The sequence below is a fragment of the Capsaspora owczarzaki genome, assembly GCF_000151315.2.
Source record: "Capsaspora owczarzaki ATCC 30864 unplaced genomic scaffold supercont2.13, whole genome shotgun sequence".
In the NCBI taxonomy this organism is placed as follows: Eukaryota; class Filasterea; order Ministeriida; family Capsasporidae; genus Capsaspora; species Capsaspora owczarzaki.
Genome location: NW_011887304.1, coordinates 845,931 through 868,614, shown reverse-complemented (window position 1 = coordinate 868,614; position 22,684 = coordinate 845,931). Strand labels below are relative to the sequence as shown.

The 22,684-nt window shown below is 53.0% G+C and overlaps 8 protein-coding genes across 8 annotated transcripts; 3 read left to right on the top strand and 5 right to left on the bottom strand.

Annotated features, from left to right (window-relative positions):
* Positions 1-47: 47 nt before the first annotated feature.
* CAOG_07192 (hypothetical protein) lies at positions 48-3,990 on the bottom strand. The gene is made up of 13 exons (XM_004343866.2): positions 3,723-3,990; positions 2,662-2,861; positions 2,517-2,588; positions 2,370-2,441; positions 2,230-2,301; positions 2,089-2,160; positions 1,947-2,018; positions 1,814-1,885; positions 1,677-1,748; positions 1,544-1,615; positions 1,402-1,473; positions 1,174-1,343; positions 48-1,105 (listed from the first exon to the last, which is right to left on the bottom strand). Exons 2-13 carry the CDS (start codon positions 2,859-2,861, stop codon positions 186-188), a joined length of 1,938 nt encoding a protein of 645 aa, XP_004343916.2. The 5' UTR covers positions 3,723-3,990; the 3' UTR covers positions 48-185.
* A 156-nt stretch (positions 3,991-4,146) lies between these two features.
* Positions 4,147-7,538, bottom strand: CAOG_07191 (hypothetical protein; the record flags this gene model as incomplete). The annotated part of the gene is made up of 14 exons (XM_004343865.1): positions 4,147-5,417; positions 5,487-5,656; positions 5,719-5,790; positions 5,857-5,928; positions 5,989-6,060; positions 6,121-6,192; positions 6,264-6,335; positions 6,405-6,476; positions 6,552-6,623; positions 6,701-6,772; positions 6,875-6,946; positions 7,034-7,105; positions 7,189-7,260; positions 7,354-7,538. The coding sequence occupies 14 exons, from the start codon at positions 7,536-7,538 to the stop codon at positions 4,147-4,149; spliced, it is 2,418 nt and encodes an 805-aa protein (XP_004343915.1).
* Positions 7,539-8,927: 1,389 nt separating this feature from the next.
* On the bottom strand, positions 8,928-11,993 carry CAOG_07190 (hypothetical protein; the record flags this gene model as incomplete). The annotated part of the gene is made up of 14 exons (XM_004343864.1): positions 8,928-9,811; positions 9,873-10,051; positions 10,112-10,183; positions 10,252-10,323; positions 10,395-10,466; positions 10,536-10,607; positions 10,671-10,742; positions 10,818-10,889; positions 10,958-11,029; positions 11,127-11,198; positions 11,263-11,334; positions 11,518-11,589; positions 11,657-11,728; positions 11,800-11,993. The coding sequence occupies 14 exons, from the start codon at positions 11,991-11,993 to the stop codon at positions 8,928-8,930; spliced, it is 2,049 nt and encodes a 682-aa protein (XP_004343914.1).
* A 1,703-nt stretch (positions 11,994-13,696) lies between these two features.
* On the top strand, positions 13,697-14,973 carry CAOG_07189 (hypothetical protein). Its single transcript, XM_004343863.2, has 3 exons — positions 13,697-13,738; positions 13,838-14,066; positions 14,725-14,973. Exons 1-3 carry the CDS (start codon positions 13,736-13,738, stop codon positions 14,796-14,798), a joined length of 306 nt encoding a protein of 101 aa, XP_004343913.2. The 5' UTR covers positions 13,697-13,735; the 3' UTR covers positions 14,799-14,973.
* Positions 14,834-16,584, bottom strand: CAOG_07188 (hypothetical protein). Its single transcript, XM_004343862.2, has 3 exons — positions 16,450-16,584; positions 15,838-15,944; positions 14,834-15,612 (listed from the first exon to the last, which is right to left on the bottom strand). Exons 1-3 carry the CDS (start codon positions 16,554-16,556, stop codon positions 14,981-14,983), a joined length of 846 nt encoding a protein of 281 aa, XP_004343912.1. The 5' UTR covers positions 16,557-16,584; the 3' UTR covers positions 14,834-14,980.
* Positions 16,585-16,853: 269 nt separating this feature from the next.
* On the top strand, positions 16,854-18,908 carry CAOG_07187 (mRNA cap guanine-N7 methyltransferase 1). Its single transcript, XM_004343861.2, has 4 exons — positions 16,854-17,542; positions 17,651-17,789; positions 17,910-18,661; positions 18,742-18,908. Exons 1-4 carry the CDS (start codon positions 16,924-16,926, stop codon positions 18,804-18,806), a joined length of 1,575 nt encoding a protein of 524 aa, XP_004343911.2. The 5' UTR covers positions 16,854-16,923; the 3' UTR covers positions 18,807-18,908.
* On the bottom strand, positions 18,905-20,472 carry CAOG_07186 (hypothetical protein). Its single transcript, XM_004343860.2, has one exon. The coding sequence runs from the start codon at positions 20,461-20,463 to the stop codon at positions 18,940-18,942; it is 1,524 nt and encodes a 507-aa protein (XP_004343910.1). The 5' UTR covers positions 20,464-20,472; the 3' UTR covers positions 18,905-18,939.
* Positions 20,473-21,349: 877 nt separating this feature from the next.
* Positions 21,350-22,597, top strand: CAOG_07185 (NADH:flavin oxidoreductase/NADH oxidase; the record flags this gene model as incomplete). The annotated part of the gene is made up of 2 exons (XM_004343859.1): positions 21,350-21,535; positions 21,596-22,597. The coding sequence occupies 2 exons, from the start codon at positions 21,350-21,352 to the stop codon at positions 22,595-22,597; spliced, it is 1,188 nt and encodes a 395-aa protein (XP_004343909.1).
* Between the last annotated feature and the right edge of the window lie 87 nt (positions 22,598-22,684).

The window sequence follows — 22,684 nt, the reverse complement described above, 5'->3', positions numbered from 1 at the left end:
AAAAAAAAAAAAAAAAAAAAAAAAAAACACTCAAACGAGGACCACGATGCATTGTTGGAAGGCTGCGAAGGGCACAATTTCATTCAACGTGCTTTCTTGAAACAGGCAGACACCAGAATGAAAATGCACGAACAGAGATCAAAGAGATGCACCGAAACACAAAATGAAGAAGGGATGACAGGTTGCTAGTTTGCGATAGACGTGTAGTCAACATTCTCGGCCTGCGAGGATGTTGCAACAGCGATTGTCGAGTAAGCGGTTGCCGAGGACGCGGTTGGCACGCGAACAGACGAGGCATCGGGCAGCGAAGGATTCGCGTACTGGACACTGGATGCAGATGCTTCAGTGTAGAGCGGTTCCGACGAGCCCACAGGGGCCTGAGGCGTTGAGCCAACATGTTCGTAGACAGCTTGGTTGTCGGCAATGGCCAAAATTTCATAGGTTGGATTCACAACGTTTGACATTGTGCTGACAAACGGGTAAGTCGGTTCTGAGCCGGAAGTCACCGGCTTTGGTGAGCGTCGACACCAAAGGGCCACAACCAGCGCAGTCAATAGCAGGAGAGCCAACAAGCCAAAAGTGACTCCGAGAATCAGAGGCAGGGTCGAAGGATCGCTGGACTCGTTTGGAGAGTCGGACGCAGCAGATGCAGCCGATGTTTGCCATGCAGATGAAGCGCTGGCCGCTGAAGCAGACATCTGCGATACAAGGGATGCTGAAGAGGCAGCAGCAAGGGAAGCAGCAGAAGCCGAGGTAGCGGAAGCATCCGAAGCAACCGAAGCGAGAGATGCCGATGAAACGCTTGCAGCAGCTGCAATGGAAGCTGAAGAGGCAGCAACAATTGAAGCAAAGGATGCCGAGGTAGCAGACACGTCAGAAGCGACAGACGCGGCTGAAGCAGAGTCGATGGATGCGACCGAAGCAGAAGCGACAGAAGCGACTGAGGCAGATGCAATGACAGAGAGTGGAACACAGGATCCGCTCATGATGCCATAGCCTTCATAGCACTGAGTGCACACAGAAGATGAAGCGCAGTACAGGCAATTGGCCTCGCAGCACGCACTGGACCCGGCGGCATAGCAGGTGGCACAGGCTGTGTCACACTCTGCAAGATAAAAACAGTAATGTCAGCGAAATGATCATGCAGAGGATTCCAATCATCTCGGAACTTACGGGATGGTTGGGATGCACTGCCATAGGTGCTGGGCGGAGCGACAGTGTTACCCCCAAAGGTAAAGTTGTTGGGGCTCAGATATTGGGATCCGGACGACAAGTACAAGCCATTTGGCAAGGTCGTAAACAGACCAGGTGGCAGAGTGGTGAAGCGATTGCCATCCAAAGCCCTGCAATCACCGCGTCGTGAGAGGCGTTTCGAATGTGTATACAGAGATTTCTGCTTACAGTGCAGTGAGCGCAGGCAGACCGGTGAATGCGTTGGCAGCAATGCTGGTGATCTGGTTGCTGAACAAGTATCTACAGAATTCATAGCGAAAAAACAAAATTAGTGAGGCCTTGGTGATTCTTCATAACTTGGCTTTCTTACAATTGCGTCAGCGCACTCAGGCCTGAAAATGTGTTTGCAGCAATGGCGGTGATCTGGTTATTGAAGAGCTCCCTACAAATAGAGTCGCGGACGAGTAAGGCCTTGGTGATTCTTCATAACTTGGCCTTCTTACAAGTCTTTCAGCGCTGTGAGGCCTGTGAATGCAGATGTGGGAATGCTGGTGATCTGGTTTCGTTGCAAATACCTGCAGATACAGTCTCAAAACGAGTGAGCTGTGTAATCTTGCGTCGTTTGTATTTGTTTGCTTACAATAGAGTCAGCGCAGTCAGGTCTGTAAATGCGTTTGCGGAAATGCTGGTGATCTGGTTGCTTTCGAGATTTCTACAGTGTCGCATGTTAGTGAGCTGTCTGTGCGTGATTCTTCAAGCCTTTCCTTGCTTACAACAGTGCCAGCGCACTCAAGCCTGCGAATACGTTCGCCGCAAAGTTGGTGAGCTGGTTGCTGTCGAGCCGCCTACAGAGAGAGTGGCAAACAAGTGAGCTGTTTGTTCAGTTCTTGCTTCATGATGTCTTGTTTTACTTACAGGTAAGTCAGCGTTGTCAGACTTGCGAATGCGGATGCAGAAATGCTGGTAATCTGGTTGGATTGCAAATGTCTAGAGATCGAAAGATCGGCCACGAGTGAGCCGGTGGTGTGTGATTTCCTCATGGTTTTGCTTGCTTACAATGCATTCAGCGCAGTTAAGCCTGCGAATGCAGTTGCCGAAATGTCGGCGAGCTCGTTGTAACCCAGAGGTCTACAGATTAGAGATTCACCAACGCGTGAGCCGTTTGTTGTGATTTCTTCTTATCTTTGCTCGCTTACAAGTGCTTGAGCGCGGTCAGCCCTGTGAATGCGTTTGCCGAAATGCTGCGGATGCTGTTGCTGTTCAGATTCCTACAGAGCGAGCCGCCAACGGGGTGAGTCGTTTGTTCTTGCTTCTTGTCCTGTGTGCTGTCAGTGTGTACTTACAGATATGTCAGTGCAGTCAGGCCAGTGAATGCGCCTGCGGAAATGCTGGTGATCTGGTTGTTGTTCAGCTCCCTATCAACCGTATGCCACATCAGGAAGGGCGATTGTTTTCAACTCAAGGTCAATTCAGAGGGCCAAACCGTACAGCGAGGTTGTATTGACTGGGACTGCAGTTGGAATCTCCGTGAGAGATCTGCCACCGCAATTGACGCTGGTTCCTGTGCAAGTGCACACGGCGTCAGTGCCACATGCGTTGGCTGCTTGTGCCGGCTGGACATAATGAATCACGCAGAATAGCAGCAGCAGAAGGAGCAGCGGACCGAAAGCACACCCTTTCGATGCCATCTACGAGCAGCCATTTTCAGAAGAACAAGGTGAGCCCGGAGCGTTCCGGCAAACAGTCACAATAGTACAGTGCTGAAAGTCCATTGTACGTTGATGGATGGGATTCAAGCATTTGCCATTTGCCACAGCTGAGCAAGAAGGGGAAGAGACGGTGTCGGCCGAGCACTCTTTTCACACACTACTCTGCCTGCCTCTTCCCCTCTTTCGCTCTCTCTCTTCATCACGCTTCACGATGGCTTCCTCTGCTTTCATTCACAGCATGCGCGTTTACAAGAGCGGGAGGCGAGGCAAGGGGAGGGCGCAGCTCGCGACGCGACAGCTGATCGTTTGATCGGTGGTTTTGTTGTTTGTGGTTTTTTGGGGGGGTGGATTGCAAGTCGCAAGGGCCCGCTGTTCCCCGTCATCCACAATCACGTCTTCTGCTTGATTGACTTGCTGCAGAGTAACGCATCTGAGGATCAGAGCAGCGAGGCGAGTCGAATGGGTATTGTTGTCGGCTGCTGCTATCATGTGTGTGGTTTTTCCCTTTTTGTTTTGTTCCCTTTTTTTTATTGCTTCCCGTTGTTCTCCGTTTCTCCTGCATGCTCTGATGCGCGCTGCGTGCTCCACTCTTCATCAGCAATGCTCTTGTCTCGGTGTGACAGTTTGATTTCGAACAGAACCCGTCCGATGGCTTCTTCTTCGTTCCTTTTTGTTCATTTTTGACAGTTGTTTGTTCTTTTTAATGCGAAAACTGGTCCACTTTTGCTCATTGTCAGACTTCCACAGTATGGCACAGATCACTTCCAAACGAAGCGAGAATATCAAACAAGAACAGCGGATTTTGCTGGCCTTGAGCATGACGACGCGCGTTGGACTTACTTGGGGACAGGGAAAAGGGACAGAGAGAGGGAGAAAGAGAGAGAGAAAAGACCAAAAAATGCGAAAAAAAAAAATGAACAATGAACAAGTGAAGTTGAACGTCCGTCCGCGTGTCTCCCAAAAATTTTGTTGGGAGGAGCGTTTTCCCCCACCCCCTCACTGCCTCGCTCACAGTCGCGGCTCCCACGCGGGCCTCCGCTTGACCATACTCTTCACAATTATTATTATGAAGCACACGCTACTTCCACCCCCTCCTCATTTCTGATCAACAGTACAGCAGATTGTGCTCCGGATCAGGACAAACAAAGTTGAAACAAACACAAGTCTGATTGGGTCGAATTGTCAAAGTGAGTATTGAATGATGACAGAGCAGCAGAGCACAGGACATACAAAACAGTAAAAAACCGTGTCAAAGGCATGCCTGCTAGTTTTTAATCGACGTGTACTCGACAGTCCCGGACTGCGGGGAAGGTGCAACAGCGATCGTCGAGTAAGCGGTTGGTGAGGATGCAGATGGCACGCGAACAGACGAGGCGTTAGGCAGCGAAGGATCGGCGTACTCGACACCGGATGCAGGTACAGCCGTCTCGGCATACAAACCCACAGGCGCATGGGTCTTTGAACCAACATCTTCGTACAAGGCATGGGTACCAGGAGTTTCATAGTTTTGCTGGTGTGGCACAGCGGTGACCGCCGAGTAAGTGGTTGGTGAGGCTGCGGCCGGCACACGCACAGACGAGGCATTGGGAAGCGAAGGATCGGCGTACTGGACGCCACTACTGCTTGACGCCTGCGCTGCACTGTATGCAGACACGGAGGCCTCAGCATACACCTGTTCCGACGCAGGGGCCTGGGACGTTGAGCCAACATCTTCGTACAAGGCGTGGTTAGCAGTGTCGGACAAAGCTGCGTAGGTTGGATTGACGGACAACATGTCATTGGCTGGATGCAACGCGTTTAGCACCGTGCCGACAGTCTGGTAGGCCGATTCTGAGCCGGAAGGTGATGCGCGTAGTTTGGTCGCCGAGACGGTGGTTGCCAATGCCTTTGGTGAGCGACGACGCCGAAGGGCCATGGCCAGTGCAGCCAGCACGAGGAGTGCCAACAGGCCAAGAATGACTCCGAGAATAATGGGCCACGAATCTGAGTCACTTGAGCCTGTTGGTGCATTGGACGCTGCAGATGCAGCTGACGTCTGCCACACAGATGAGGCACTGGCGGCTGACGCAGACATCTGTGAGGCAATTGACGCCGAGGACGCAGAAGCGAGGGAAGCAAAGGATGCCGAGGCGGTGGAAACATCAGATGCGGCCGATGCGGATGACGCGCTTGCAGCAGATTCAATTGAAGCAAAGGATGCCGAGGCAGCAGAAGCATCAGATGCGGCAGACGCGGATGCTTGCGAGGCTGAAGATGCAGTAGCAATGGAAGCAAAGGTCGCCGACAGAGCTGAGGCGGTCGAAACAGACGCAGCGGACGCGGTTGACGCAGAGGCGATGGAAGCGTCCGACGCAGATGCGACAGAGGCTACGGAAGCAGAAGCGATGGAAGCGAGCGGAACGCATGATCCGCTCAACATGCCATAGCCGTCATAGCACTGAGTGCACACGGCGGATGAAGTGCAGTACAGACAGTCGGTCGCGCAGCACGCAGCAGACCCAGTTGCATAGCAGGTGGCACAGGCTGTATTACACTCTGCAAAATACAAAACATAATGTCAGCGAAATGACCATACGGGGGGATTCCAATCATCTCGGAACTTACTGTTCGGATAGGATGCAGAGCCGAATGTGCTGGGCGGAGCACGGGTGTTTCCGCCATTGGTAAAGTTGTTGGGGCTCAGATATGAGTACGACTCCGCTATAACCAAGTTATTGGACAGGCCCTGAAACAGACCGGGCGGCAGAGTAGTCAAGGGATTACTATTCAAAAGCCTGCAAGTACAGCGCAAAATAAGTGACGAATCAAGCACATGCACTCGCAGCATCTTACTTACAATTTAACCAACCCAGTCAGGCCTTGGAATGCATCTGTAGAAAGGCTGGTGATCTGGTTACTGTGGAGCTCCCTACAAATAGAGTCTCAGACGCGTGAGCCGTTTGTGTGAAACTGTGCACTGTCTTTGCTTGCTTACAAGTCTTGCAGCGCTGTGAGACCCGTGAAGGCGTTTGAGGGAATGCTGGTGATCTGGTTCGTACCCAGTTTCCTAGTCGCCAACGAGTGAGCCGTTTGTGTATGTGATTCTTCACGACTTTGCTCTTCTTACAATTGAATGAGCGCAGTCAGGCTTGTGAAAGCAGAGGCGGGAATGCTGGTGATGTAGTTGCTGTGCAATTGCCTGCAGGTGGAGTCACAGTTGAGTTTGTTGTCAACTCGGCATGTTCGTTTGCTTGCTTACAAGCCACTCAGAGCAGTCAGGCCTGTGAATGCGGTTGCAGAAATGCTGGTGATCTGGTTGTTGGACAGGTGTCTACCGCCACACAAGGTCGAACGCCTGAGTCGTTTGTTTCTTCCTGCTTCATTCTGTGACTTCTCGCTTACAAGTAGTTTAGCGCAGTCAGGCCTGCAAATGCTCCTGCAGGAATGGTGGTGATCTGGTTGTTATCCATTCGCCTACCGATAGTGGTCGCAAAGCGTGTGAGCTTCATTTGTGTGGAACGCCTCTTGTCATTGTGTGCTTACAAATTAGTAAGGGCAGTCAGGCCTGCGAATGCGTCTGCGGGAATGCTGTCGATCAAGTTTTGTTGCAATTGTCTACAGAGAAGAACAGTGGCACAACGAGTGAGTCGTTTGTGCGTGATCCTCCATGTTCATCTTCATCTTGCATACAAGGTCGTCAGCGCATTCAGGCTTGCGAATGCGTTTGTAGAAATGCTGGTGATCTGGTTGTTAAACAGAACCCTTCGGAAAAGAGTCGCAAAATGAGTCGCAAAATTGAGTCGCCTGTCGACCATTCTTCCCGTGTTTTGCTTGCTTACAAACTATTCAACGCAGTCAAGCCTGCGAATGCGTCTGCGGGAATGCTGGTGACCGGGTTGTTTTGCATCAGCCTACGTATCCAATGGCAAACGAGGAGCCATTTTGAGCTTGATTCTTCCTTTTGTTTTGTAGTTTTTGGTTGAAACAAATTGTTGTTGTTGTTGCTTGCTTACAAGTGCTGCAGCGCAGTCAGGCCCGTGAATGCGTGAGTGGGAATGCTTGTGAGCTTGTTGGAGTCCAAACTTCTGCAGATAGAGTCGCAAACAAGTGAGCCGTTAGGGTTGAGGTGATTTCTTCCTACTGTATCTCATTTGCTAGCTTAGTTGACTAACATGTAAGTCAGCGCGCTCAAGCCCGTGAATGCGTTTGCAGCTATGCTGCTGATGTTGTTGCGTGGCAGAAGCCTACAGATGGAGTCGTCAATGAATGAGCAACTTGGAGTGCGTTTCTTGTTTCCTTGAACGTCGTTGTGTTGTTTTTTGCTTACAGTTGTGTCAGCGAAGTCAGGCCTGTGAGTGCGGTTGCGGAAATGCTGGTGATTTGATTGTTCTGCAGATTCCTATCGACCGAGTGCCATATCAGCATATCAGGAGAGAGGGGGGGGGCAGTTGCTTCAACTCAAGTCATCAGCCTCTGGCAGCAAAAGCCTTACAGAACCGTGGTGGTGGCAGGGACTCCGGTCGGCATCTCGGTGAGAGATCTGCCACCGCAATTGACGCTGGTTCCGAAGCAAACGCACACGGCGCCCGTGCCACATGCAACGGCTGCTTGAGCCAACTGGACGTGATGAATCACGCAGAGCAGCAGAAGGAGCAAGGCAAGCCCTCTTGTTGCCATTCTGTAAGTTTAAGGAGGATGATCAGTGAGTCCCGCGACTTTTCTTCCTCAACCAACAGGTACAATGCAACAAGTGCTGCCAGTCAGTTGTATCTGTACGAGAGAGAGAGAGAGAGACGAGAGAGAGAGAGACGGCAAGTGTGCTGTGCGTGTGTCACCCCATTCGCGGTTTTCCTCCGCACCAATCAGTCTGAAGCAGGTTTTTGTTCTCCGGTCGCTCTTTCCTTCCAGCGGCGCGCGCTTCACAGTTGGCATCCCGCTGCTTTTGTGTGACTCGACGCGTATTTCACGAGATCGAAGGGGGCAAATGGGGTTTCGGGGAAGAGCACGCGACGCGACAACGCATCTGCTTTTGCGGAGGATTGTTGCCTTGTGATGCTATGGTTGGTTTGTTGTTTGTTTCGTCGTTGTTTTGTGGTGGTTGTTGAGTGGAGTGTCTTGTTGTTCGTTCGAGGTCGATCGCAGCGCTCCCCTTTGCTCGCTTTGATGAAGTTGTTGCAGTAGTACGCAGTTGAGGATCAGCGCGACGTGGTGGTGGTGGTGGGGCTGTGGGTGGGAGGGAACAAACAGAGCCAGATAACGGGTGGCCCTTTTTTTTTTTTTTTTTTTCTGGTGCTGCTTGTTTCTGGTTGTTCGCTATTTTGCGCTTCTCCAGCGTGCTCTTCTGCTGATAAAGCCCCCCCCCCGTCAAGTTCAGTCTTGATCAGGAATACTCGACTCTTTGTTTGACATGTGCTTCCAATGCTGCTCGCTTTTCCATCGCCAAGCGGCTTCTTTTGGTGTCGTTATCACCTTTTCTTTTGTTTGGGTGCGAGAAGTGCAAAATGCCCCGCTCTGTTGGGCTGTTGGGCTGTTGTGCTCCATTCTGCAACGCGGGGCATCGAGCACTCTCAAAAGAAGCGAGACTATCAACAAGGAACAAGATGGATTGCTGCCCCTGAGTAGGGTGATGCGCGTTTGGCTTACTTGGGTGAAAGAAAAAAGAGCAAAAGGTGGGCGGGACAGAAAGAGACAAAAAACAAAAGAGTGAACATCACAATCGCTTTCGGGTCTTTCTTTTGGCAAATTGCCACCCTTCCTTGGCGGCCAGTGATGCATTGGCAACCAACGACTCACTCTGCAGTCAACCCCAACCCCACCGGAACTCATGCAAAACAGCGTCCGCACCACACAACGGCAACTACGTTTCAACAACCTCAAGTTTTGGACTCGTTTGCGTCAAATTATCAAAATGCAAATCGAGAAAAGCGGATGCAATGGACCAAAAATGCTGACAAGCGTGAGAATGCTAGAGCAGGATTGATGAGCGACCATGACAGACAAAAATGAAGAACGCATGCGAGCAGCAGGACGCACAAATTTTGCGAAATTAAGCACTGTCGACCTCATTTACAGTATGAAGCGTTGTAACTGCACACGCATTCCATAGTCATAGTAAGAGGTTGGTGTGGACGTGGGCGGCACACGGACAGACGAGGCATTGGGCAGCGAGGGATCGGCGTACTCGACACCGCTGCTGCCTGAGGCTTTCGTTTCACCGGATGCAGACACGGATGCCTCAGCATACACCTGCTCCGACGCAGGAGCCTGGGGCTTTGTGTCAACGTGTTCGTACAAGGCGTGGTTGCCAGTATGAGACAAAGTGGTGTAGGTTGGATTCGCAGATTCATAGGTCGGATTGGCCGACAGAATGTCGTAGGCTGGATTCACAGCGTTCAGCACAGTGCCGACGGTCTGGTAGGTCGGGTCGGATGAGTTAGATGTTGGCTCGCGTAGTTTGGTAGCCGATGCAGTGGTTGCCAGTGCGGCTGGAGAGCGACGACGCCGAAGAGCCACAGCCAGCGCAACCAACAAAATGAGAGCTAACAGGCCAAGAATCACTCCGAGAATAATAGGCCATGAATCTGAGTCACTTGAACCCTTTGGCGCATTGGACGCGGCAGATGCAGCCGAAGTCTGCCAGACGGATGAAGCACTGGCGGCGGATGCAGACATCTGTGAGGCAATTGACGCCGAGGACGCAGAAGCGAGGGAAGCAAAGGATGCCGAGAGCGCCGAAGTAGCGGAAACGAGAGACGCAACCGACGCAGATTGCGTGGACGCGACTGAAGCGGAGGAGGCAATGACGGACAGGGGAACGCAGGACCCTTCCATGACGCCGTAGTCTTCAGAGCACTGAGTGCACACAGTGGATGAAGTGCATGTCAGACAGTTGGTCGCGCAACACGACCCGGGCCCTGCGGCATAGCAGGTGGCACAGAATGTATCACACTCTGCGTTTCAAAAGTCAGTGAGAATGATCGCATGGGGATTGCAGGGCCTCTCAAATCTTACGGTATGGGTAGGATGCATTGCCGTATGTGCTGGGCGGAGCGACAGTGTTCCCACCAAAGGTAAAGTTGTTGGGGCTCAGATATTGGAAGAATTGGCCGTCAAACGACAAGTCCATGTTATTGGGCAGGCCCTTAAACAGCCCGGGCGGCAAAGTGGTGAAGGGATTGCCACTCAAAGTCCTCAGAGCAACTGGAAGTGAGAAGTGAATCAAATACGTGCAATGCGAGTTGCCAATTTACAAGAACATCAGCGCCGTGAGACTTGTGAATGCGTTAGCGGGAATGCTGGTCATCTGGTTGCCATGGAGTAGCCTACAGATCGAACAGCAAAGCCAGTGAGCCATGTGCGCGTGATTCTTCATGGAGTTTTGCTTGCTTACAATTGCGACAGTCCAGGCAGGCCTGTAAGCGCAGAGGCAGAAATGCTGGTCATCTGGTTGCCATCGAGTCGCCTGCAGATCGAGTAGTAGCAAAGCGAGTGAGCCATTTTGTGTGCGATTGTTCGTGACTTCTGCTGGCTTACAATTGTAGCAGTGCAGGCATGCCTGTGAGTGCAGCGGCAGAAATGCTGGTGATCTGGTTGTTGGTTAGAGCTCTACACAGGTGGAGTCGCAAACGAGTGAGCCGTTTGTGTGAGATTCTACATGTCGATGCTTTGCTTTACAGTAAGGTTAGTTCAGTCAGGCCTGTGAATGCGTCGGCAAAAATGCTGGTGATGCGGTTGTCGCTTAGAGCACTTCAGATTGCAGTGAACTAGTGAGTTTCATGTGCTCGATTCTTCATGGCTGTGCTTGCTTACAGAAAAGCCAGCGCAGTCAAGCTTGTGAATGTGTTCCCAGGAATGCTGGTTATTTGGTTCATCTGTAGGTGCCTGGATAATGTGTTGCAATACGAGTGAGTACTTTAACTGTTTGTGTGGCATTCTGCAAGTCTTTTGGTTGCTTACAACGTGGTCAGTGCAATCAGGCCCGTGAACGCGTTTGCAGAAATGCTGCTGATCGCGTTGCTGTAAAGATACCTGCAGATCGAGTCGCGAATGAGAGTGAGCCGTTGGTGTTTGATTTTTCGGGCTTTTGGCTTGCTTACAATTCGGTCAGGGCGGTTAGGCCTGTGAATGCGTTGGCTGCCAGGAGGGTGATTTGGTTGTTATTCAGGCTCCTGCAGATACAGTAGCGGACGAGTAAGCCGTTTGTGTGTATGCAGTATCGCGACCTTAACATTGTGCGTGATTTTGCTAATGATTTTGCCTGCGTACAAGGTTTTCAGGGCAGTCAAGTTTGTGAAGGTCGAGGCGGGAATGGCAGTAATCTGGTTGGTGGACAGCTCCCTGCCGATCGCGGGGCGACCGTGAGTAACTCGTGTTGAATCTGCCAAGGTTGTTGTTTACTTACAGGTTAATCAGTGCAGTGAGGTCTGTGAATGCGTTTTCGGGAATGCTGGTGATCTGGTTGTTTAGCAGATATCTACAGATAAAAGTCGCAAAGCGAATGAGTCGTTTGCGATTGAGTTTTCCTGTCTCTGCTTGCCTACCTGCGAATGTGTCGGTTGAAATGCTGTCGAGTTGGTTGGAGCCCAAGTGCCTGCAGATCGTGTCCCAATATGTTAGTTGCTTGTGTGCGGGATTGTGTACGACTTTGGTTGCTTACAATCGTTTCAGGGTAGTCAGGCCCGTGAAGGTAGAGGCGGGAACGGCAGTAATCTGGTTGTTTTGCAAATACCTACAGATCGCGGTGCGAACGAGGTGAGCGGTTTGTGCTGAATCACGCACGGTTCTTGCTTACGTACAGGCCACTCAACAGAGTCAGGCCTGTGAAAGCAGAGGCGGGAAGGCTGGTGATTTGGTTGTCATATAGACTCCTGTCGACCGTATGCCAATTATGAGGGAGGGCAATGCTTCAATTCAAGGTCAACTCATCGGCTGCACGTACAGGCTCGTGGTGCCAACTGGGATTGCGCTTGGAATCTCAGTGAGATTTCTGCTTTGGCAATTGACAGTGGATCCCCCGCAGAAGCACACGCCGCCAGTGCCACACGCATCGGCTGCTTGAGCCAGCTGGACGTGACACATCACGCCAAACAGCAGCAGCAGCAGCAGACCAAAAGCAAGCCCTTTTGGTGTCATCTGCAGAGACGTTGACAAAGGTGAGCTCGCAGTGTTTCAAAAGACGCCTCGTCCGCGAATTCACTTTCACATTGCTGAGCGCCAGTTGTGTGTGGATGGATGGATGGGTTGGATGGGTGGATGGATGGATGGCTTCGAGTGTGGAGCTCTTGTCGCACCGACGCTTTGTGGTTGGAGAGTCGGTCCTGCCTCACACCACCGCAACGCAGCCTGTCGCCTGTCGCCTGTCGCTCCGGCCCTTCCCACGCGGGCCTATTTTAGTCGTCGCACCCACTGTGATCGTTGACAAGCGGCGCCTCCAAGAGATGGAGGTGGGGAAAACGAGGCGACGCGCTCGAGTCCTTATCGGCTGATGTGGTTTTGGTCATGCGGAGGATTTTGTTTTTGCTTTTCTGTGGTTTGTTCAACATGGCGCGCTTTCACTGCCAGTCACTCTGTCGCCTCTTCTGCTTGATACTCCTATAGTTTGTCGCAACAGTTTGCATCCGAGGCCCAGAGTGCAGGAGACAGAGAAGTGGGGGAGGAGGTGGAATGTGAAGTGGGAAAGCAGGCTGCGTGACATTCGCGACGTGTAGTCGTGTGGTGTGCGAGCTGCGGTCGATTCTGTGCTAAAGACGACCATTCCCAAGCCCCCCCCCCTCCCGCCATTCTTCAGCGATAGTGCTCGAGTTTTCGCATGACAGTCGACGTTGAATTGGGCCCCCAGCGTTCGACAAAGCCCTCCTGTTCGGCCCCTTCCCCACCACGCTTGCGCGTCAAAAGGAAATGCGAGCGCTTGCCACGATCCTGTACCACCTCGGACGCTGGGCAATCTGGCGCACCCGCTGCGAAGCAAAAATCAACAACACATTCACACCCAGCCACACCACCTTCATCAAACTCGTCCACTCCCGCGCCCTACAAGACATTGTGCCGCGAGCCCCGCCCGCTGACTCTCCTACGTCGGAGATGTGGGAAAAGTGCATCGTCAGGTCAGAAGAGAAGACCACCATTTCGCTTCTACCCCCGAAACTCGGTGAGCACGAGCAAACCGAGTCACCAAGCGGCGCAGGACGCTGGCACTGCAAGAATAAGTGTAAACACGTTGCCCTTTTCACTTACTCCTTTTGCCCCTGACCATGATCCTCCTCTTTGAGCTTTAGAAGCTTTTCCACTCTCCAATAAACGTAATAAAAATAAATAAAAAAAGCAGCGGCTGTTATGATCAAAGATCGTTCCACGAAGATACGAGTAATGGGTTGATGTTGAGAATGACGTTAGGGAAACTAGAGACTTCACTTATACAAAGCGACGAGTGAACACACTCCAAATACAGATACACATCAATCCATAACAGCGGCCAGCAGTGGTCAGCTGTCGGTTTTGTGTGAATTTGCCTTTTTTGTTTTCTTTGTTTCTTTGTGGTATTTGCCGTACTTGTCGTGGGAAATGCTCCGCCGGTTGGTCGCTGCAGGCTGCAGGCTGCAGGTGCGGTAGATGCAGACATGGCTGCAAACGAGACGCAGAGAGCATTGAACCAAGAGACAGTGGATTGGCTTGGTCTTGGGGTTTCGGTGATGCGAGCTGGCTTACTTTGACGTCAAAGGAGCAGCAGAACAGAACAAAGAGTGACCAAACCACAAACGCTGTCCTCTACCAAGAAACAATGGATTTATTGCTGTTTGGATTTACTGATTGCCATTGCATTGATTTGGCATGGGATTCAGTTTTCCTATTTGAAACGCTTACGTAGATTCGATACAATGGTGAGTTGTAAGTTGTTCCGCTACCAATTGCTCACTAACTCGCCCTACCTGTTTCCATGTCTCATACTATTATAATTTTTTTATTGTTTTTTCATTCAGACTGGCTCAATGTACATTCGCATCAAGCGCAAGAAGCTGACCGTCTTCCTCGAGTGCTCGCTCAGCGACACTGTTGGCGTGCTGAAGCAGAAGCTTGGCCGCATTGTGCAGATGGAGCCCGCGAACATGCGCCTGCTGTTTGACCAGCAGGTCCTCGACGACAGCAAGACGGTCGAGCTCAACCGGCTCGCGAACGACGACCAGGTCGTCCTCGTCTACAAGCAAGCAGGTAAACGCATTTGCAGAGCACCAACCAAAGAAGAAAGCAACGAGCAAAAACGAAGAGGAAACGCTGGTCCTCAAGCAATGGAGGTCTCAGCAATGCAAAGGCGATCAGAGTTCGGTCACGCCTCGTCGTCCTCGTCAGTCTACAACGACAATGGAACAATGGTGTGATGATGATGAGGATGCAAAAGAAACTCAAAGAAACGCAAACCCCTCAGCAAAGGCTCAGCCATCAGCCATCAGTGATCTCAGCGAGTTTGGGTTGCAGTTCAGTCACGCCTCGTCCTCGAAATGCAGTCCACGACAATGGAACGATAATGATGATGGTGATGATGATGATGATGATGATGATGATGATGCTGATGGCATTTTTGGCTGCATCAAGTGTGTCGATTGCAGTCGCGTTTGGAGTGGTTGCCGGCATAGTTGGGCTCGGCGACTGGAAAACTTGGAGTTTGTTTGTTGGATGAGATCATCATCGTGGAAAAGTCTTGTGGTTTTTGATCGTGCTTGAACTGAGAGACATTTTGAAGATAGCGCCAGTCGAGGCGAACGCATTGCCGCTGCCCGATGACAGCGGAAAAGAATTGATCAAACCGTGCTTTTTGTATCTTGTTTGCTCACTTGATGCGCCTTTCTCATTTCAACCAATGTCACGTTAGATGGCGAGTGGGAGGCTCCCGACGTCACCCCGACAGACACAGCCAACCTGGACGCAAAGCTGGACGACGAATGAAAAAAACAACTCTTTGAAAACCCCTCAATTCTTAGCTCTGTTTGGGTTTTTGTTTGTTTGTTTGTTTCAGGGACGCACTATGCGCGTCTCGTGCATTCAAATACATTGCCGACAGTGACCGAAAGGAAATATAAGTGTACATTGAGAAACAGACAACACACCAACAAGAACCCAAAACCTCATCATCGCTTGCCAGCTGCTGGGGGCTTGGCCGGAGCCTTCTTGGGATCTGCGCCGCCAGCAGGCTTTGCTGCTGCAGGTGCTGCTGGCTTGGCAGACCCTGCAGATGCCCTGGCCTTGGCAAGCAGCTCTTGAATTTGGGCGGGCGAGCGCACTGGCGAAGGTGATTCCATGCCAGTGGCCTTGACAATGTATGCAGGAAGCGTGCGTCGCAGTGGGCGATCGGATGAGAATGTGGAGGTGATGGTACCGAAACCGCCCTCGGGGTATTGGCGCTTGATGAGGTTGGGATCGGCGTCGTAGGCCGCACGCTCTGCAATGAGCAGCTTTTCAGTCTCCTCGCCCTGGCCGAGCATGATATCACGCTGCAGACGTGATGGCATCTGTGACTTGGTGTGGGGGTTGCGCGCAAATGTTCGTACGCGGTCCAGTCGACCAACCGCCTCCAAAGGCTGGAAGGCGAGGCGGTTGAGGAAGGGTTGCCAGGTGCCCTGCACGGACGGGTTTTGTGTGCTTTGGCGGTTGAAGAGGTGGATGTTCTTGCGGCCCAACAGGCCTCGCAAGCGTTCGACGGATTGCTCGACTTCGTTTGCCGTCAGGTTGCGAGCACCGACAGTGCGGGAAGCGCCAGCCACTGCAAAGAGAAAACCAATGAAACAACGGAGAGCGTGAGGCACAGCAAGAAATGGTGTCGATTGGCGAGGCGAGAGTGGGGGGAAACGAGTCGGCAACGTTTCCAACTTCAACTGCAACGACCGCTTTGTTGTCAATATTGCGCTCGTAGCCCTAGTAGCTGTACTAGTAGTAGTACTAGTCAATGGTACCCCTTTCCCGTGAAGATTCTGTGCTCTCGACTTACAAAAGTCGGCTTCAATGTAGGGATGCTTGCCCTTGCGCTGGAGGACTTGAATGACAATGGCAGGGTTGTCCTGCGCGAGCTTGACGACGTTGCGATCAATGTACTCTCTGCACAGAAGACGAAACGAGACCCGGACAAACTGGATGGTGAGTGGATTTGCATTGGATGAAAGAGAGGGAGAGGGACACGAGGACGAGTTGGGCTTTTGAGAGTGGAGCGCGCGACAAAGAAGGGGGGGGGGATTCCAGGCGCGCAACAAGAACAGCAATACTGAAGCCGTCTTCGACCAATAGGACGAGCGATGAGTGTGTGGACGAGTGACGAGTGTGGAGAGAAGGGAGAAGGGGGAAACGAGAGATCTCGCCACACGCTTTCACTTGACCCACTTTCCCCCCATTCCATTGCCCCACACACACCCGCCCGTCGACTGTCCGACATTTTCACTGCAGATTGTGAGTTGAGATGGGTTTGGGGGAGGGGGGAAATGACCAGAGTGATCGACAGGAAGAGAGAGATCTCTCCACCTTTCGTGCTTTCTCGGCTCCTTCCCGCGCTCAACTCGCAACACTCAACTTCAACACGCGGTGAGACAGAGAGAGTGACTGGCATTACCGCATGCCGATGCTGCTGGGGCTGTTGCGGCAGTAGTGCAGCGTCAGTTTGCGCAGCTGTGGGATGTAGCGACCGACGCCCACCGTGCTCATCGCCACCGACGCCATTCTCTACAATGAGGTGGTGGTGAGTCTGAATGGAGAGTGGATTGTATTATTGAACAAGAACATAAACAAAGCATTGTATGAAAGGGGAGGATGAACTCACAGCATTGCAACAAAAAAGCCTCGTTTCAAAGGAGCCTTCTTCAGCTTCCATTACAAATGCACAGAGTCCGAGTCCAGTGTGCGTGTGTGATCATGAGAACATAGAACATGGCAAAGCTTTGTTACAACTTACAACTGTAATGCATCGCCTATGACCTTGGATGAGGACTTGATTATTGTATTGGCAGTCCTTTTTGTCGTGCCATTGAAACGTACCGTTCGTTTGATCGAACGCGACAACAAACATCGCAAGAGTAACGAGACAAATATGAGCGACTCGAGTAGCAGCAGTTATTCTGCAGAGGCGCCTGCCCGTGCGAACGAGCGCGAGCGGGAGCGACTTGCGAGGGACGAGTACGAGCAGCGGCGGGACAGGGACGGCGACGCGAGCCACCCACCGGGACCAGGATCAAGACCAGCATCAGGATTAGGATCAGGATCAGGATCAGGATCAGGAGCAGGAGCACTGGCTGGAGGAGCTCAGCACGACCGCGGCGAGTCGCGCAATCCACATGCAGGCCGCGACGACGGCGACTACCGCAGCAGTAGCAGCAGACGCAGCGCAGATGACGCAGATGTGAACAACGCAGCCAGCGCGAGTCGCCCAGGGAGCTCGGGCGCCGACCGATCGCGAGGTGGCAGTGCATCTGCGGACCAGTCTGGAGCCGCTCGCTCTGGCACCGATGACCACCACCAGCACCAGCACCAGGACACCACTCAGCACACAAGCCCAGAGTCGGTGCGCACAGTGCACTACCCCGCAGGACGGTCGGGCGGACTGCTGCCGCGACCCGATGCCAGCAAACTGTTGCCACAGCCTCAGTTCCAGCAGCAACACCAGCGCAACCACCAGTTTGGCAATGGGCATCGCCAGCACCACCAGCAAGGTAACAGCAGCAGCATCTAGGATGGTTGGAATTGGTCTAATTGTACCGTATGGCGGGGGGGGGGTTGAAATCATCACTCAATCCCCCCGCTTTGTTCATTTTGGACAGTCGACGTGCCGCGAAACCCGACGGACGCAACAACTCAGATGGTCGCGTCACATTACAACGCTCGCCCCATCCTGGGCTATGAGAATCGCGACACGAGTGAGATTTTCCACCTTCGCCAGTTCAACAACTGGGTCAAGAGGTAATTTTGTCTCGGTTTGTGTGTTTTGCTCTCTCTCTCTGTCTCTCGTGTGTATGACAGCCAAGGCACCAAATCACGCTCAATCCTCATCCTTCTGCCTTGTATTCACCTTTTTGACAGCGTCATGAACCTCACGTACGTCTCACGAGGCGACCACGTCCTCGACTTGTGCTGCGGAAAGGGCGGCGATCTGCAAAAGTACCGTGTCGCTGGCGTCAAACGTGTGATTGGAGCCGACGTGGCCGAGAATGCCATCGCAGAGTGCCGTCAGCGCGCAGCCAACATTAACAACTTGCCCTACACGTACCAGTTCTTTGTCGCCGACTGCTTTTCCGTGCGATTGCGGGACTACTACCCGCCTCCGCCGCAGCAGCATCCGCGCCGCCAGGGCACTGCCGCCCAGTGGTTTGACGTGACCAACTGCCAGTTTGCCTTCCACTACTCGTTCGAGACGGAGGCGAAGGCCCGCACCTTTTTGCTGAACGCCTCGGAGCGTCTTGTCGAAGGCGGCAAGCTGCTGATCACCACCCCGAGCGCCGACCGCATTGTCGATCGTCTGCGTGCCGTCGAGGGCTGGGAATTTTCCAACCCCGTCTTTTCCATCAAGTTCAACCCTTCGCAGTACACGGACAAGGAGACCTTCCCGATCTTTGGCGCCAAGTACACTTTCAGTCTTCAGGAGGCGATTGAGGACTGCCCCGAGTTCCTCGTCCACCTCGGTACCCTGTACGAGCTGGCTGCCGAGTACGGTCTTGAGGTCAACCTGGTCGAGTCCTTCCATCAGTTCTTTGAGCGCAACAAGGACCGTCATGGCGACCTTCTGGTCAAGAACAAGGTTCTTCCGCTGTCGCAGGACGAATGGGATGTCGTTGGTCAGTGAAAAAGAGTTGATTGTTTTTGCAAGGAACTGGATGGACTTGTGTGGTGACTCACTCTCTGCTCTTCTTCTTAGGTCTGTACGACGTTATTGCACTAACCAAGCGGCCACACACACTCCATTTGCCAGTGTTTCGTTAACCTGTCGTTTGCTAGATTTGATGTCAGTGCGGTTCTTTTGTGACACATGGTCAAGCGAAGACAAAATTAACTTTGAAAAAAAAAACAATACAAATAATACGCTATTATACAAGCAACGCATTCCAACTCGGCATCATGGCAACGAGCTTGGCAGGCTCTGATACTGCTGTAAACGATCAATTGCCGAGACGGACCCAGCAGTGCCGTTGGGGTGGTTGGAGACGGACGACGCAGGTGTCGCACGTTGAAGCGAGTCCTGGACAAACACAATCTCGGAGTTGTCGGGTGCAGACATCAAAATGATTGCCTCTGAAAATGCAGGCTGAGCAGAGCTGGGCGTGCTGAAATTGTTCGGAAACGGGGTGGCGGCGTGTCGTTGCGACGCATCAGCCTCCGACAGAATGGGCGGCGAGAAGTCGAGGCTTGGATGATGGTGCACTGCTGCTTGTAGATTGCCTTGACTCTGTGCATAGCTAGATTCTGTCGCAAGTGGGCTGGCCACAGCGCGATCTCGACTGGAACCGGTTGAAGAAAGCACTGGAGGTGATAAATCCAAAGGTGCTTGATTTGCCACGCCCCGAAGGAGGGCATTGTTCGTAGAGCCTGGCAGTGGCTGCTGCAGCATTGCTACTGGCCGCCGTGGAAAGTCGCGTCGTACCGCAGGAGAGGCTGCCAGAGACGACGACACAATGCCGGAATCAATGTGCGACGACGGAACAGATCGAGAGTCAAACGTCTCGCCTGAAAGAGTGCTCAAATTGAACGCCTCTAGCTCTTGGTGATGTGCCTGCCGATCTTGGTGATGTGCATCCAGCTCTTGGTAATGCGCGATGGTCGCATTTGCCGCTTGCACAACGGCGGGCGGCTCTTCTTGTGCGGCAGCTTCTTGCCCCTCGTGCTGAGCACTGCCTTCGAGCGACTGTCGTTCTGCAGCGTGCTCGTGGTGAAGTTGCTGCAGAACGCGACCGAGCGACGCGTCCGAGCTGCCAAAGGATCGCTTGGCACGGCCAGATTTCGGAGATGGAGTGCCACCCGCCGCCGCCGCCGCATTGTCCATTCGTGCAAACTTTCTCGGTGATTGATACCGAGCTGGACTCGGCTCGGCACCTTGCAACTTTGACATGGATGATGACAATGCGGCGGCTGGCTGTTCAGCGCCGTCGCCGAGGTCGCCAAAGTCAAACGCCTCCATCGCCTGCCGCTTCCTCGGGGTCAGTTTCGCAGCAGGAGCAGCAGTCGTAGTAGCATGAGTCGCATCGGTTGCAGTACTATCAATGGTGGCCGCGGCAGCAGCAGCAGCAGCAGCGTCCTCGCTCAAATCGCGCTCGAGCAGCGGCGGCGGCGGCGGCGGCGTTAGCTCGCGGTGCATGCATGGGAGCACTTGAGCCATCAGGATCTCGTTGCCTGTGGTCATGGCGGTGTGCAGCCGCAGCGCGTACGCTCGGATTGCATTGGCCAACGTCGACCTGTCAAAGTCTTGCTGATGACCTGCTGCAGTCGTTGCATCGCGTTGCGCTGGATCAGCGGCTGCGGCCTCGTAACGCTGGATGAGTGCGCGATAGTCATGCATGCTGATATTCGCAATGACCGGCTCGACTGGCGATCGACTTGGCATTCGAGGGAGGTGCTCCTGGTGTTGCGAGTCTGAGTCTGTCATTGAGAGATTGGAGACTGACAGCTCTCATCACATACAAAAAAACAACAACCATTTAGTACAATCTTAGTACAATGGCAAAAGCAACAGTTATACTCGTAACGATGACGATGCTGATGGATGCTTGATGCTTATTGATGATGACCGGAGTTCGTGGCTATTGAATCCAATTCTCGCCGTTCCCGCAGCGCCTCCAAGCCAGAAATAGATTACAACTAGTAGCGACAGTTTCAACCAATGGGGGTTGAATTCGCAAGAGTGAAACGGGAATCTCTCCGTGCGAATCTCCATTGAGGTCTGAATCAAAAGTTTCCGTGCAGCCCTCGCTTCCATCATCCCCAAACCATTGCCTCATCCTCAGTTCTTGGCGGTATATGTTTGTGATTTTTGTGGTTGTTTTTCGCATTCGCATCGGTGAGATGAGTGAGCTGGTGTGGTTGGACGCGCGCCATGCGGCACCGTCGTGGACCACCAAACAACTCAATACACCTCTGCCTCTCTCTCTCTCGCTGCCGCTTCTTCGGACACCCCTCCCTCTTGGCGCCATTCGACCCACTACCTCCAATTTCCGACAAGCGTGCTTAATGCTTATTTTCGTGTGAGCGGCGATGCACGGAGATGCGGAAGTTTGCAAAAGCGCGGCTCAGAGTTCGATCCATCACGGAGATTTCTTTGCTCCGTTCTCAGAAATCCCCGTTTTCCGCCCCTTTTTAAACGCCGCGGAAATTGTGGGCAATCGAGCATTCACTCTTCATTTTGCACTTTGCTTCAAACACAGGCAAAGCAACCACCAGCAGCCAAGCTAGCAACACTGCGCCAACGCTCAGCACACGCAAAGCCAAAAAAACAAAGAAGAACGCCAAACCCAAACCGAAACCCACACACAACCATGTCCGCAACTCCCAACGCCCTCTTCACCCCAGTCAAGCTCGGCGCTTTGAATCTCGCTCACCGCGTCGTTCTCGCGCCTCTGACGCGCTGCCGCAACTCGATTGACAATGTTCCGCAGGACATTGCGGTCGAGTACTACGCCCAGCGCGCCTCCCACGGCGGTTTGCTGATCAGCGAGGCAACCGTCATCTCTGCCCGCGCTCAGGGCTACCCACAGACACCCGGTCTGTTTACTGCCAAGCAGGTGGCTGGGTGGCGCAAGGTCACCGACGCCGTCCACGCCAAGCAGGGCCTCATTGTCACCCAGCTTTGGCACACGGGTCGCGTCGGCCATTCCGGCTTCACCGGCGTGCCCGGTGTCGCCCCTTCGGCCATTGCGATCGCCGACGGCACCAAGATTTCTACCCCCAAGGGCACGTTCGATCCCGAGGTCCCGCACGCGCTGACTGTCGAGGAAATCGCCGAAGTTGTCGAGCAGTACCGCAATGCAGCCAAGCTTGCCCGTGAGGCCGGCTTTGATGGCATCGAGCTCCATGGCGCCAATGGCTATCTCATTGAGCAGTTCTTGTCACCCAAGTCCAACATTCGCACAGACCAGTACGGCGGCTCGGACGAAAACCGCGCGCGCTTCCTGTTTGAGGTGGTCGAGGCCGTCCTGCAAGAATGGCCCAGCGCCCGCGTCGGCCTCCGTCTCAGCCCCGCCGGTGTGTTTGGCGACGTTCTTCACCCGACTCCCCTCGAAACATTCTCGCCCATCATTGCGCGCCTCAACCAGTACAAGCTGGCCTATCTTCACCTGATTGATCCCCGGAAGCAATCCGAGCTGCTGCCCGAGTCTGGCATCTCCCAGCTCATCCACACCCTTTCCCGCTTGTCCACCAGCCCGGTCATTGGTGCCGACGGCTTTGATCGCGACACTGCAGCTGCGGCGGTGAAGAATGGCTCCTTTGAGGCAATTGCCTTTGGTCGCCACTTTATCGCCAACCCGGATTTGCCCCTGCGTCTTCTCTTGGGCACCGAGCTCAACCCTTACGACCGCAGCAGCTTCTACGGCGGCTCTGAGAAGGGCTACACTGACTATCCCTTCCTGACTCCCGAGCAAACATCGATCGGTCTTGGCAATCTCATCGGCAACAACACGGACCGGACCGCAATTCCCCTCAGCGACAAGCTGGCTGCACTTGAGCAAGAGTCGAGCTCTTGGAAGTCGGCCTCGCAACTGATTGCGCCTGCGTTGCTCCTCTAAGGGGGGGGATGTGGGGACTTTGTACTGTACTTGTAGTTTTTTGTACTTTTAAGCTTGTTGTTACTCATGTTTACTGTCGAATACAAA

What these genes read in the sequence shown, in the direction of transcription:
- CAOG_07192 (XM_004343866.2), bottom strand. Translation starts at nt 2,861, where the DNA reads ATGGCATCGAAAGGGTGTGCTTTCGGTCCGCTGCTCCTTCTGCTGCTG. An exon ending in CCAGTCAATACAACCTCGCT is followed by an intron (nt 2,589 to 2,661) that starts GTACGGTTTGGC and finishes TACGGTTGATAG; the next exon opens with GGAGCTGAACAACAACCAGA. An exon ending in CTGACTGCGCTGACTCTATT is followed by an intron (nt 1,749 to 1,813) that starts GTAAGCAAACAA and finishes CTGTATCTGCAG; the next exon opens with GTATTTGCAACGAAACCAGA.
- CAOG_07189 (XM_004343863.2), top strand. An exon ending in CCTCGTCTACAAGCAAGCAG is followed by an intron (nt 14,067 to 14,724) that starts GTAAACGCATTT and finishes ATGTCACGTTAG; the next exon opens with ATGGCGAGTGGGAGGCTCCC.
- CAOG_07188 (XM_004343862.2), bottom strand. Translation starts at nt 16,556, where the DNA reads ATGGCGTCGGTGGCGATGAGCACGGTGGGCGTCGGTCGCTACATCCCA. An exon ending in CCCAGCAGCATCGGCATGCG is followed by an intron (nt 15,945 to 16,449) that starts GTAATGCCAGTC and finishes TCTTCTGTGCAG; the next exon opens with AGAGTACATTGATCGCAACG. An exon ending in CTACATTGAAGCCGACTTTT is followed by an intron (nt 15,613 to 15,837) that starts GTAAGTCGAGAG and finishes TTCTCTTTGCAG; the next exon opens with TGGCTGGCGCTTCCCGCACT.
- CAOG_07187 (XM_004343861.2), top strand. Translation starts at nt 16,924, where the DNA reads ATGAGCGACTCGAGTAGCAGCAGTTATTCTGCAGAGGCGCCTGCCCGT. An exon ending in TTCAACAACTGGGTCAAGAG is followed by an intron (nt 17,790 to 17,909) that starts GTAATTTTGTCT and finishes CCTTTTTGACAG; the next exon opens with CGTCATGAACCTCACGTACG. An exon ending in GGACGAATGGGATGTCGTTG is followed by an intron (nt 18,662 to 18,741) that starts GTCAGTGAAAAA and finishes TCTTCTTCTTAG; the next exon opens with GTCTGTACGACGTTATTGCA.
- CAOG_07186 (XM_004343860.2), bottom strand. Translation starts at nt 20,463, where the DNA reads ATGACAGACTCAGACTCGCAACACCAGGAGCACCTCCCTCGAATGCCA.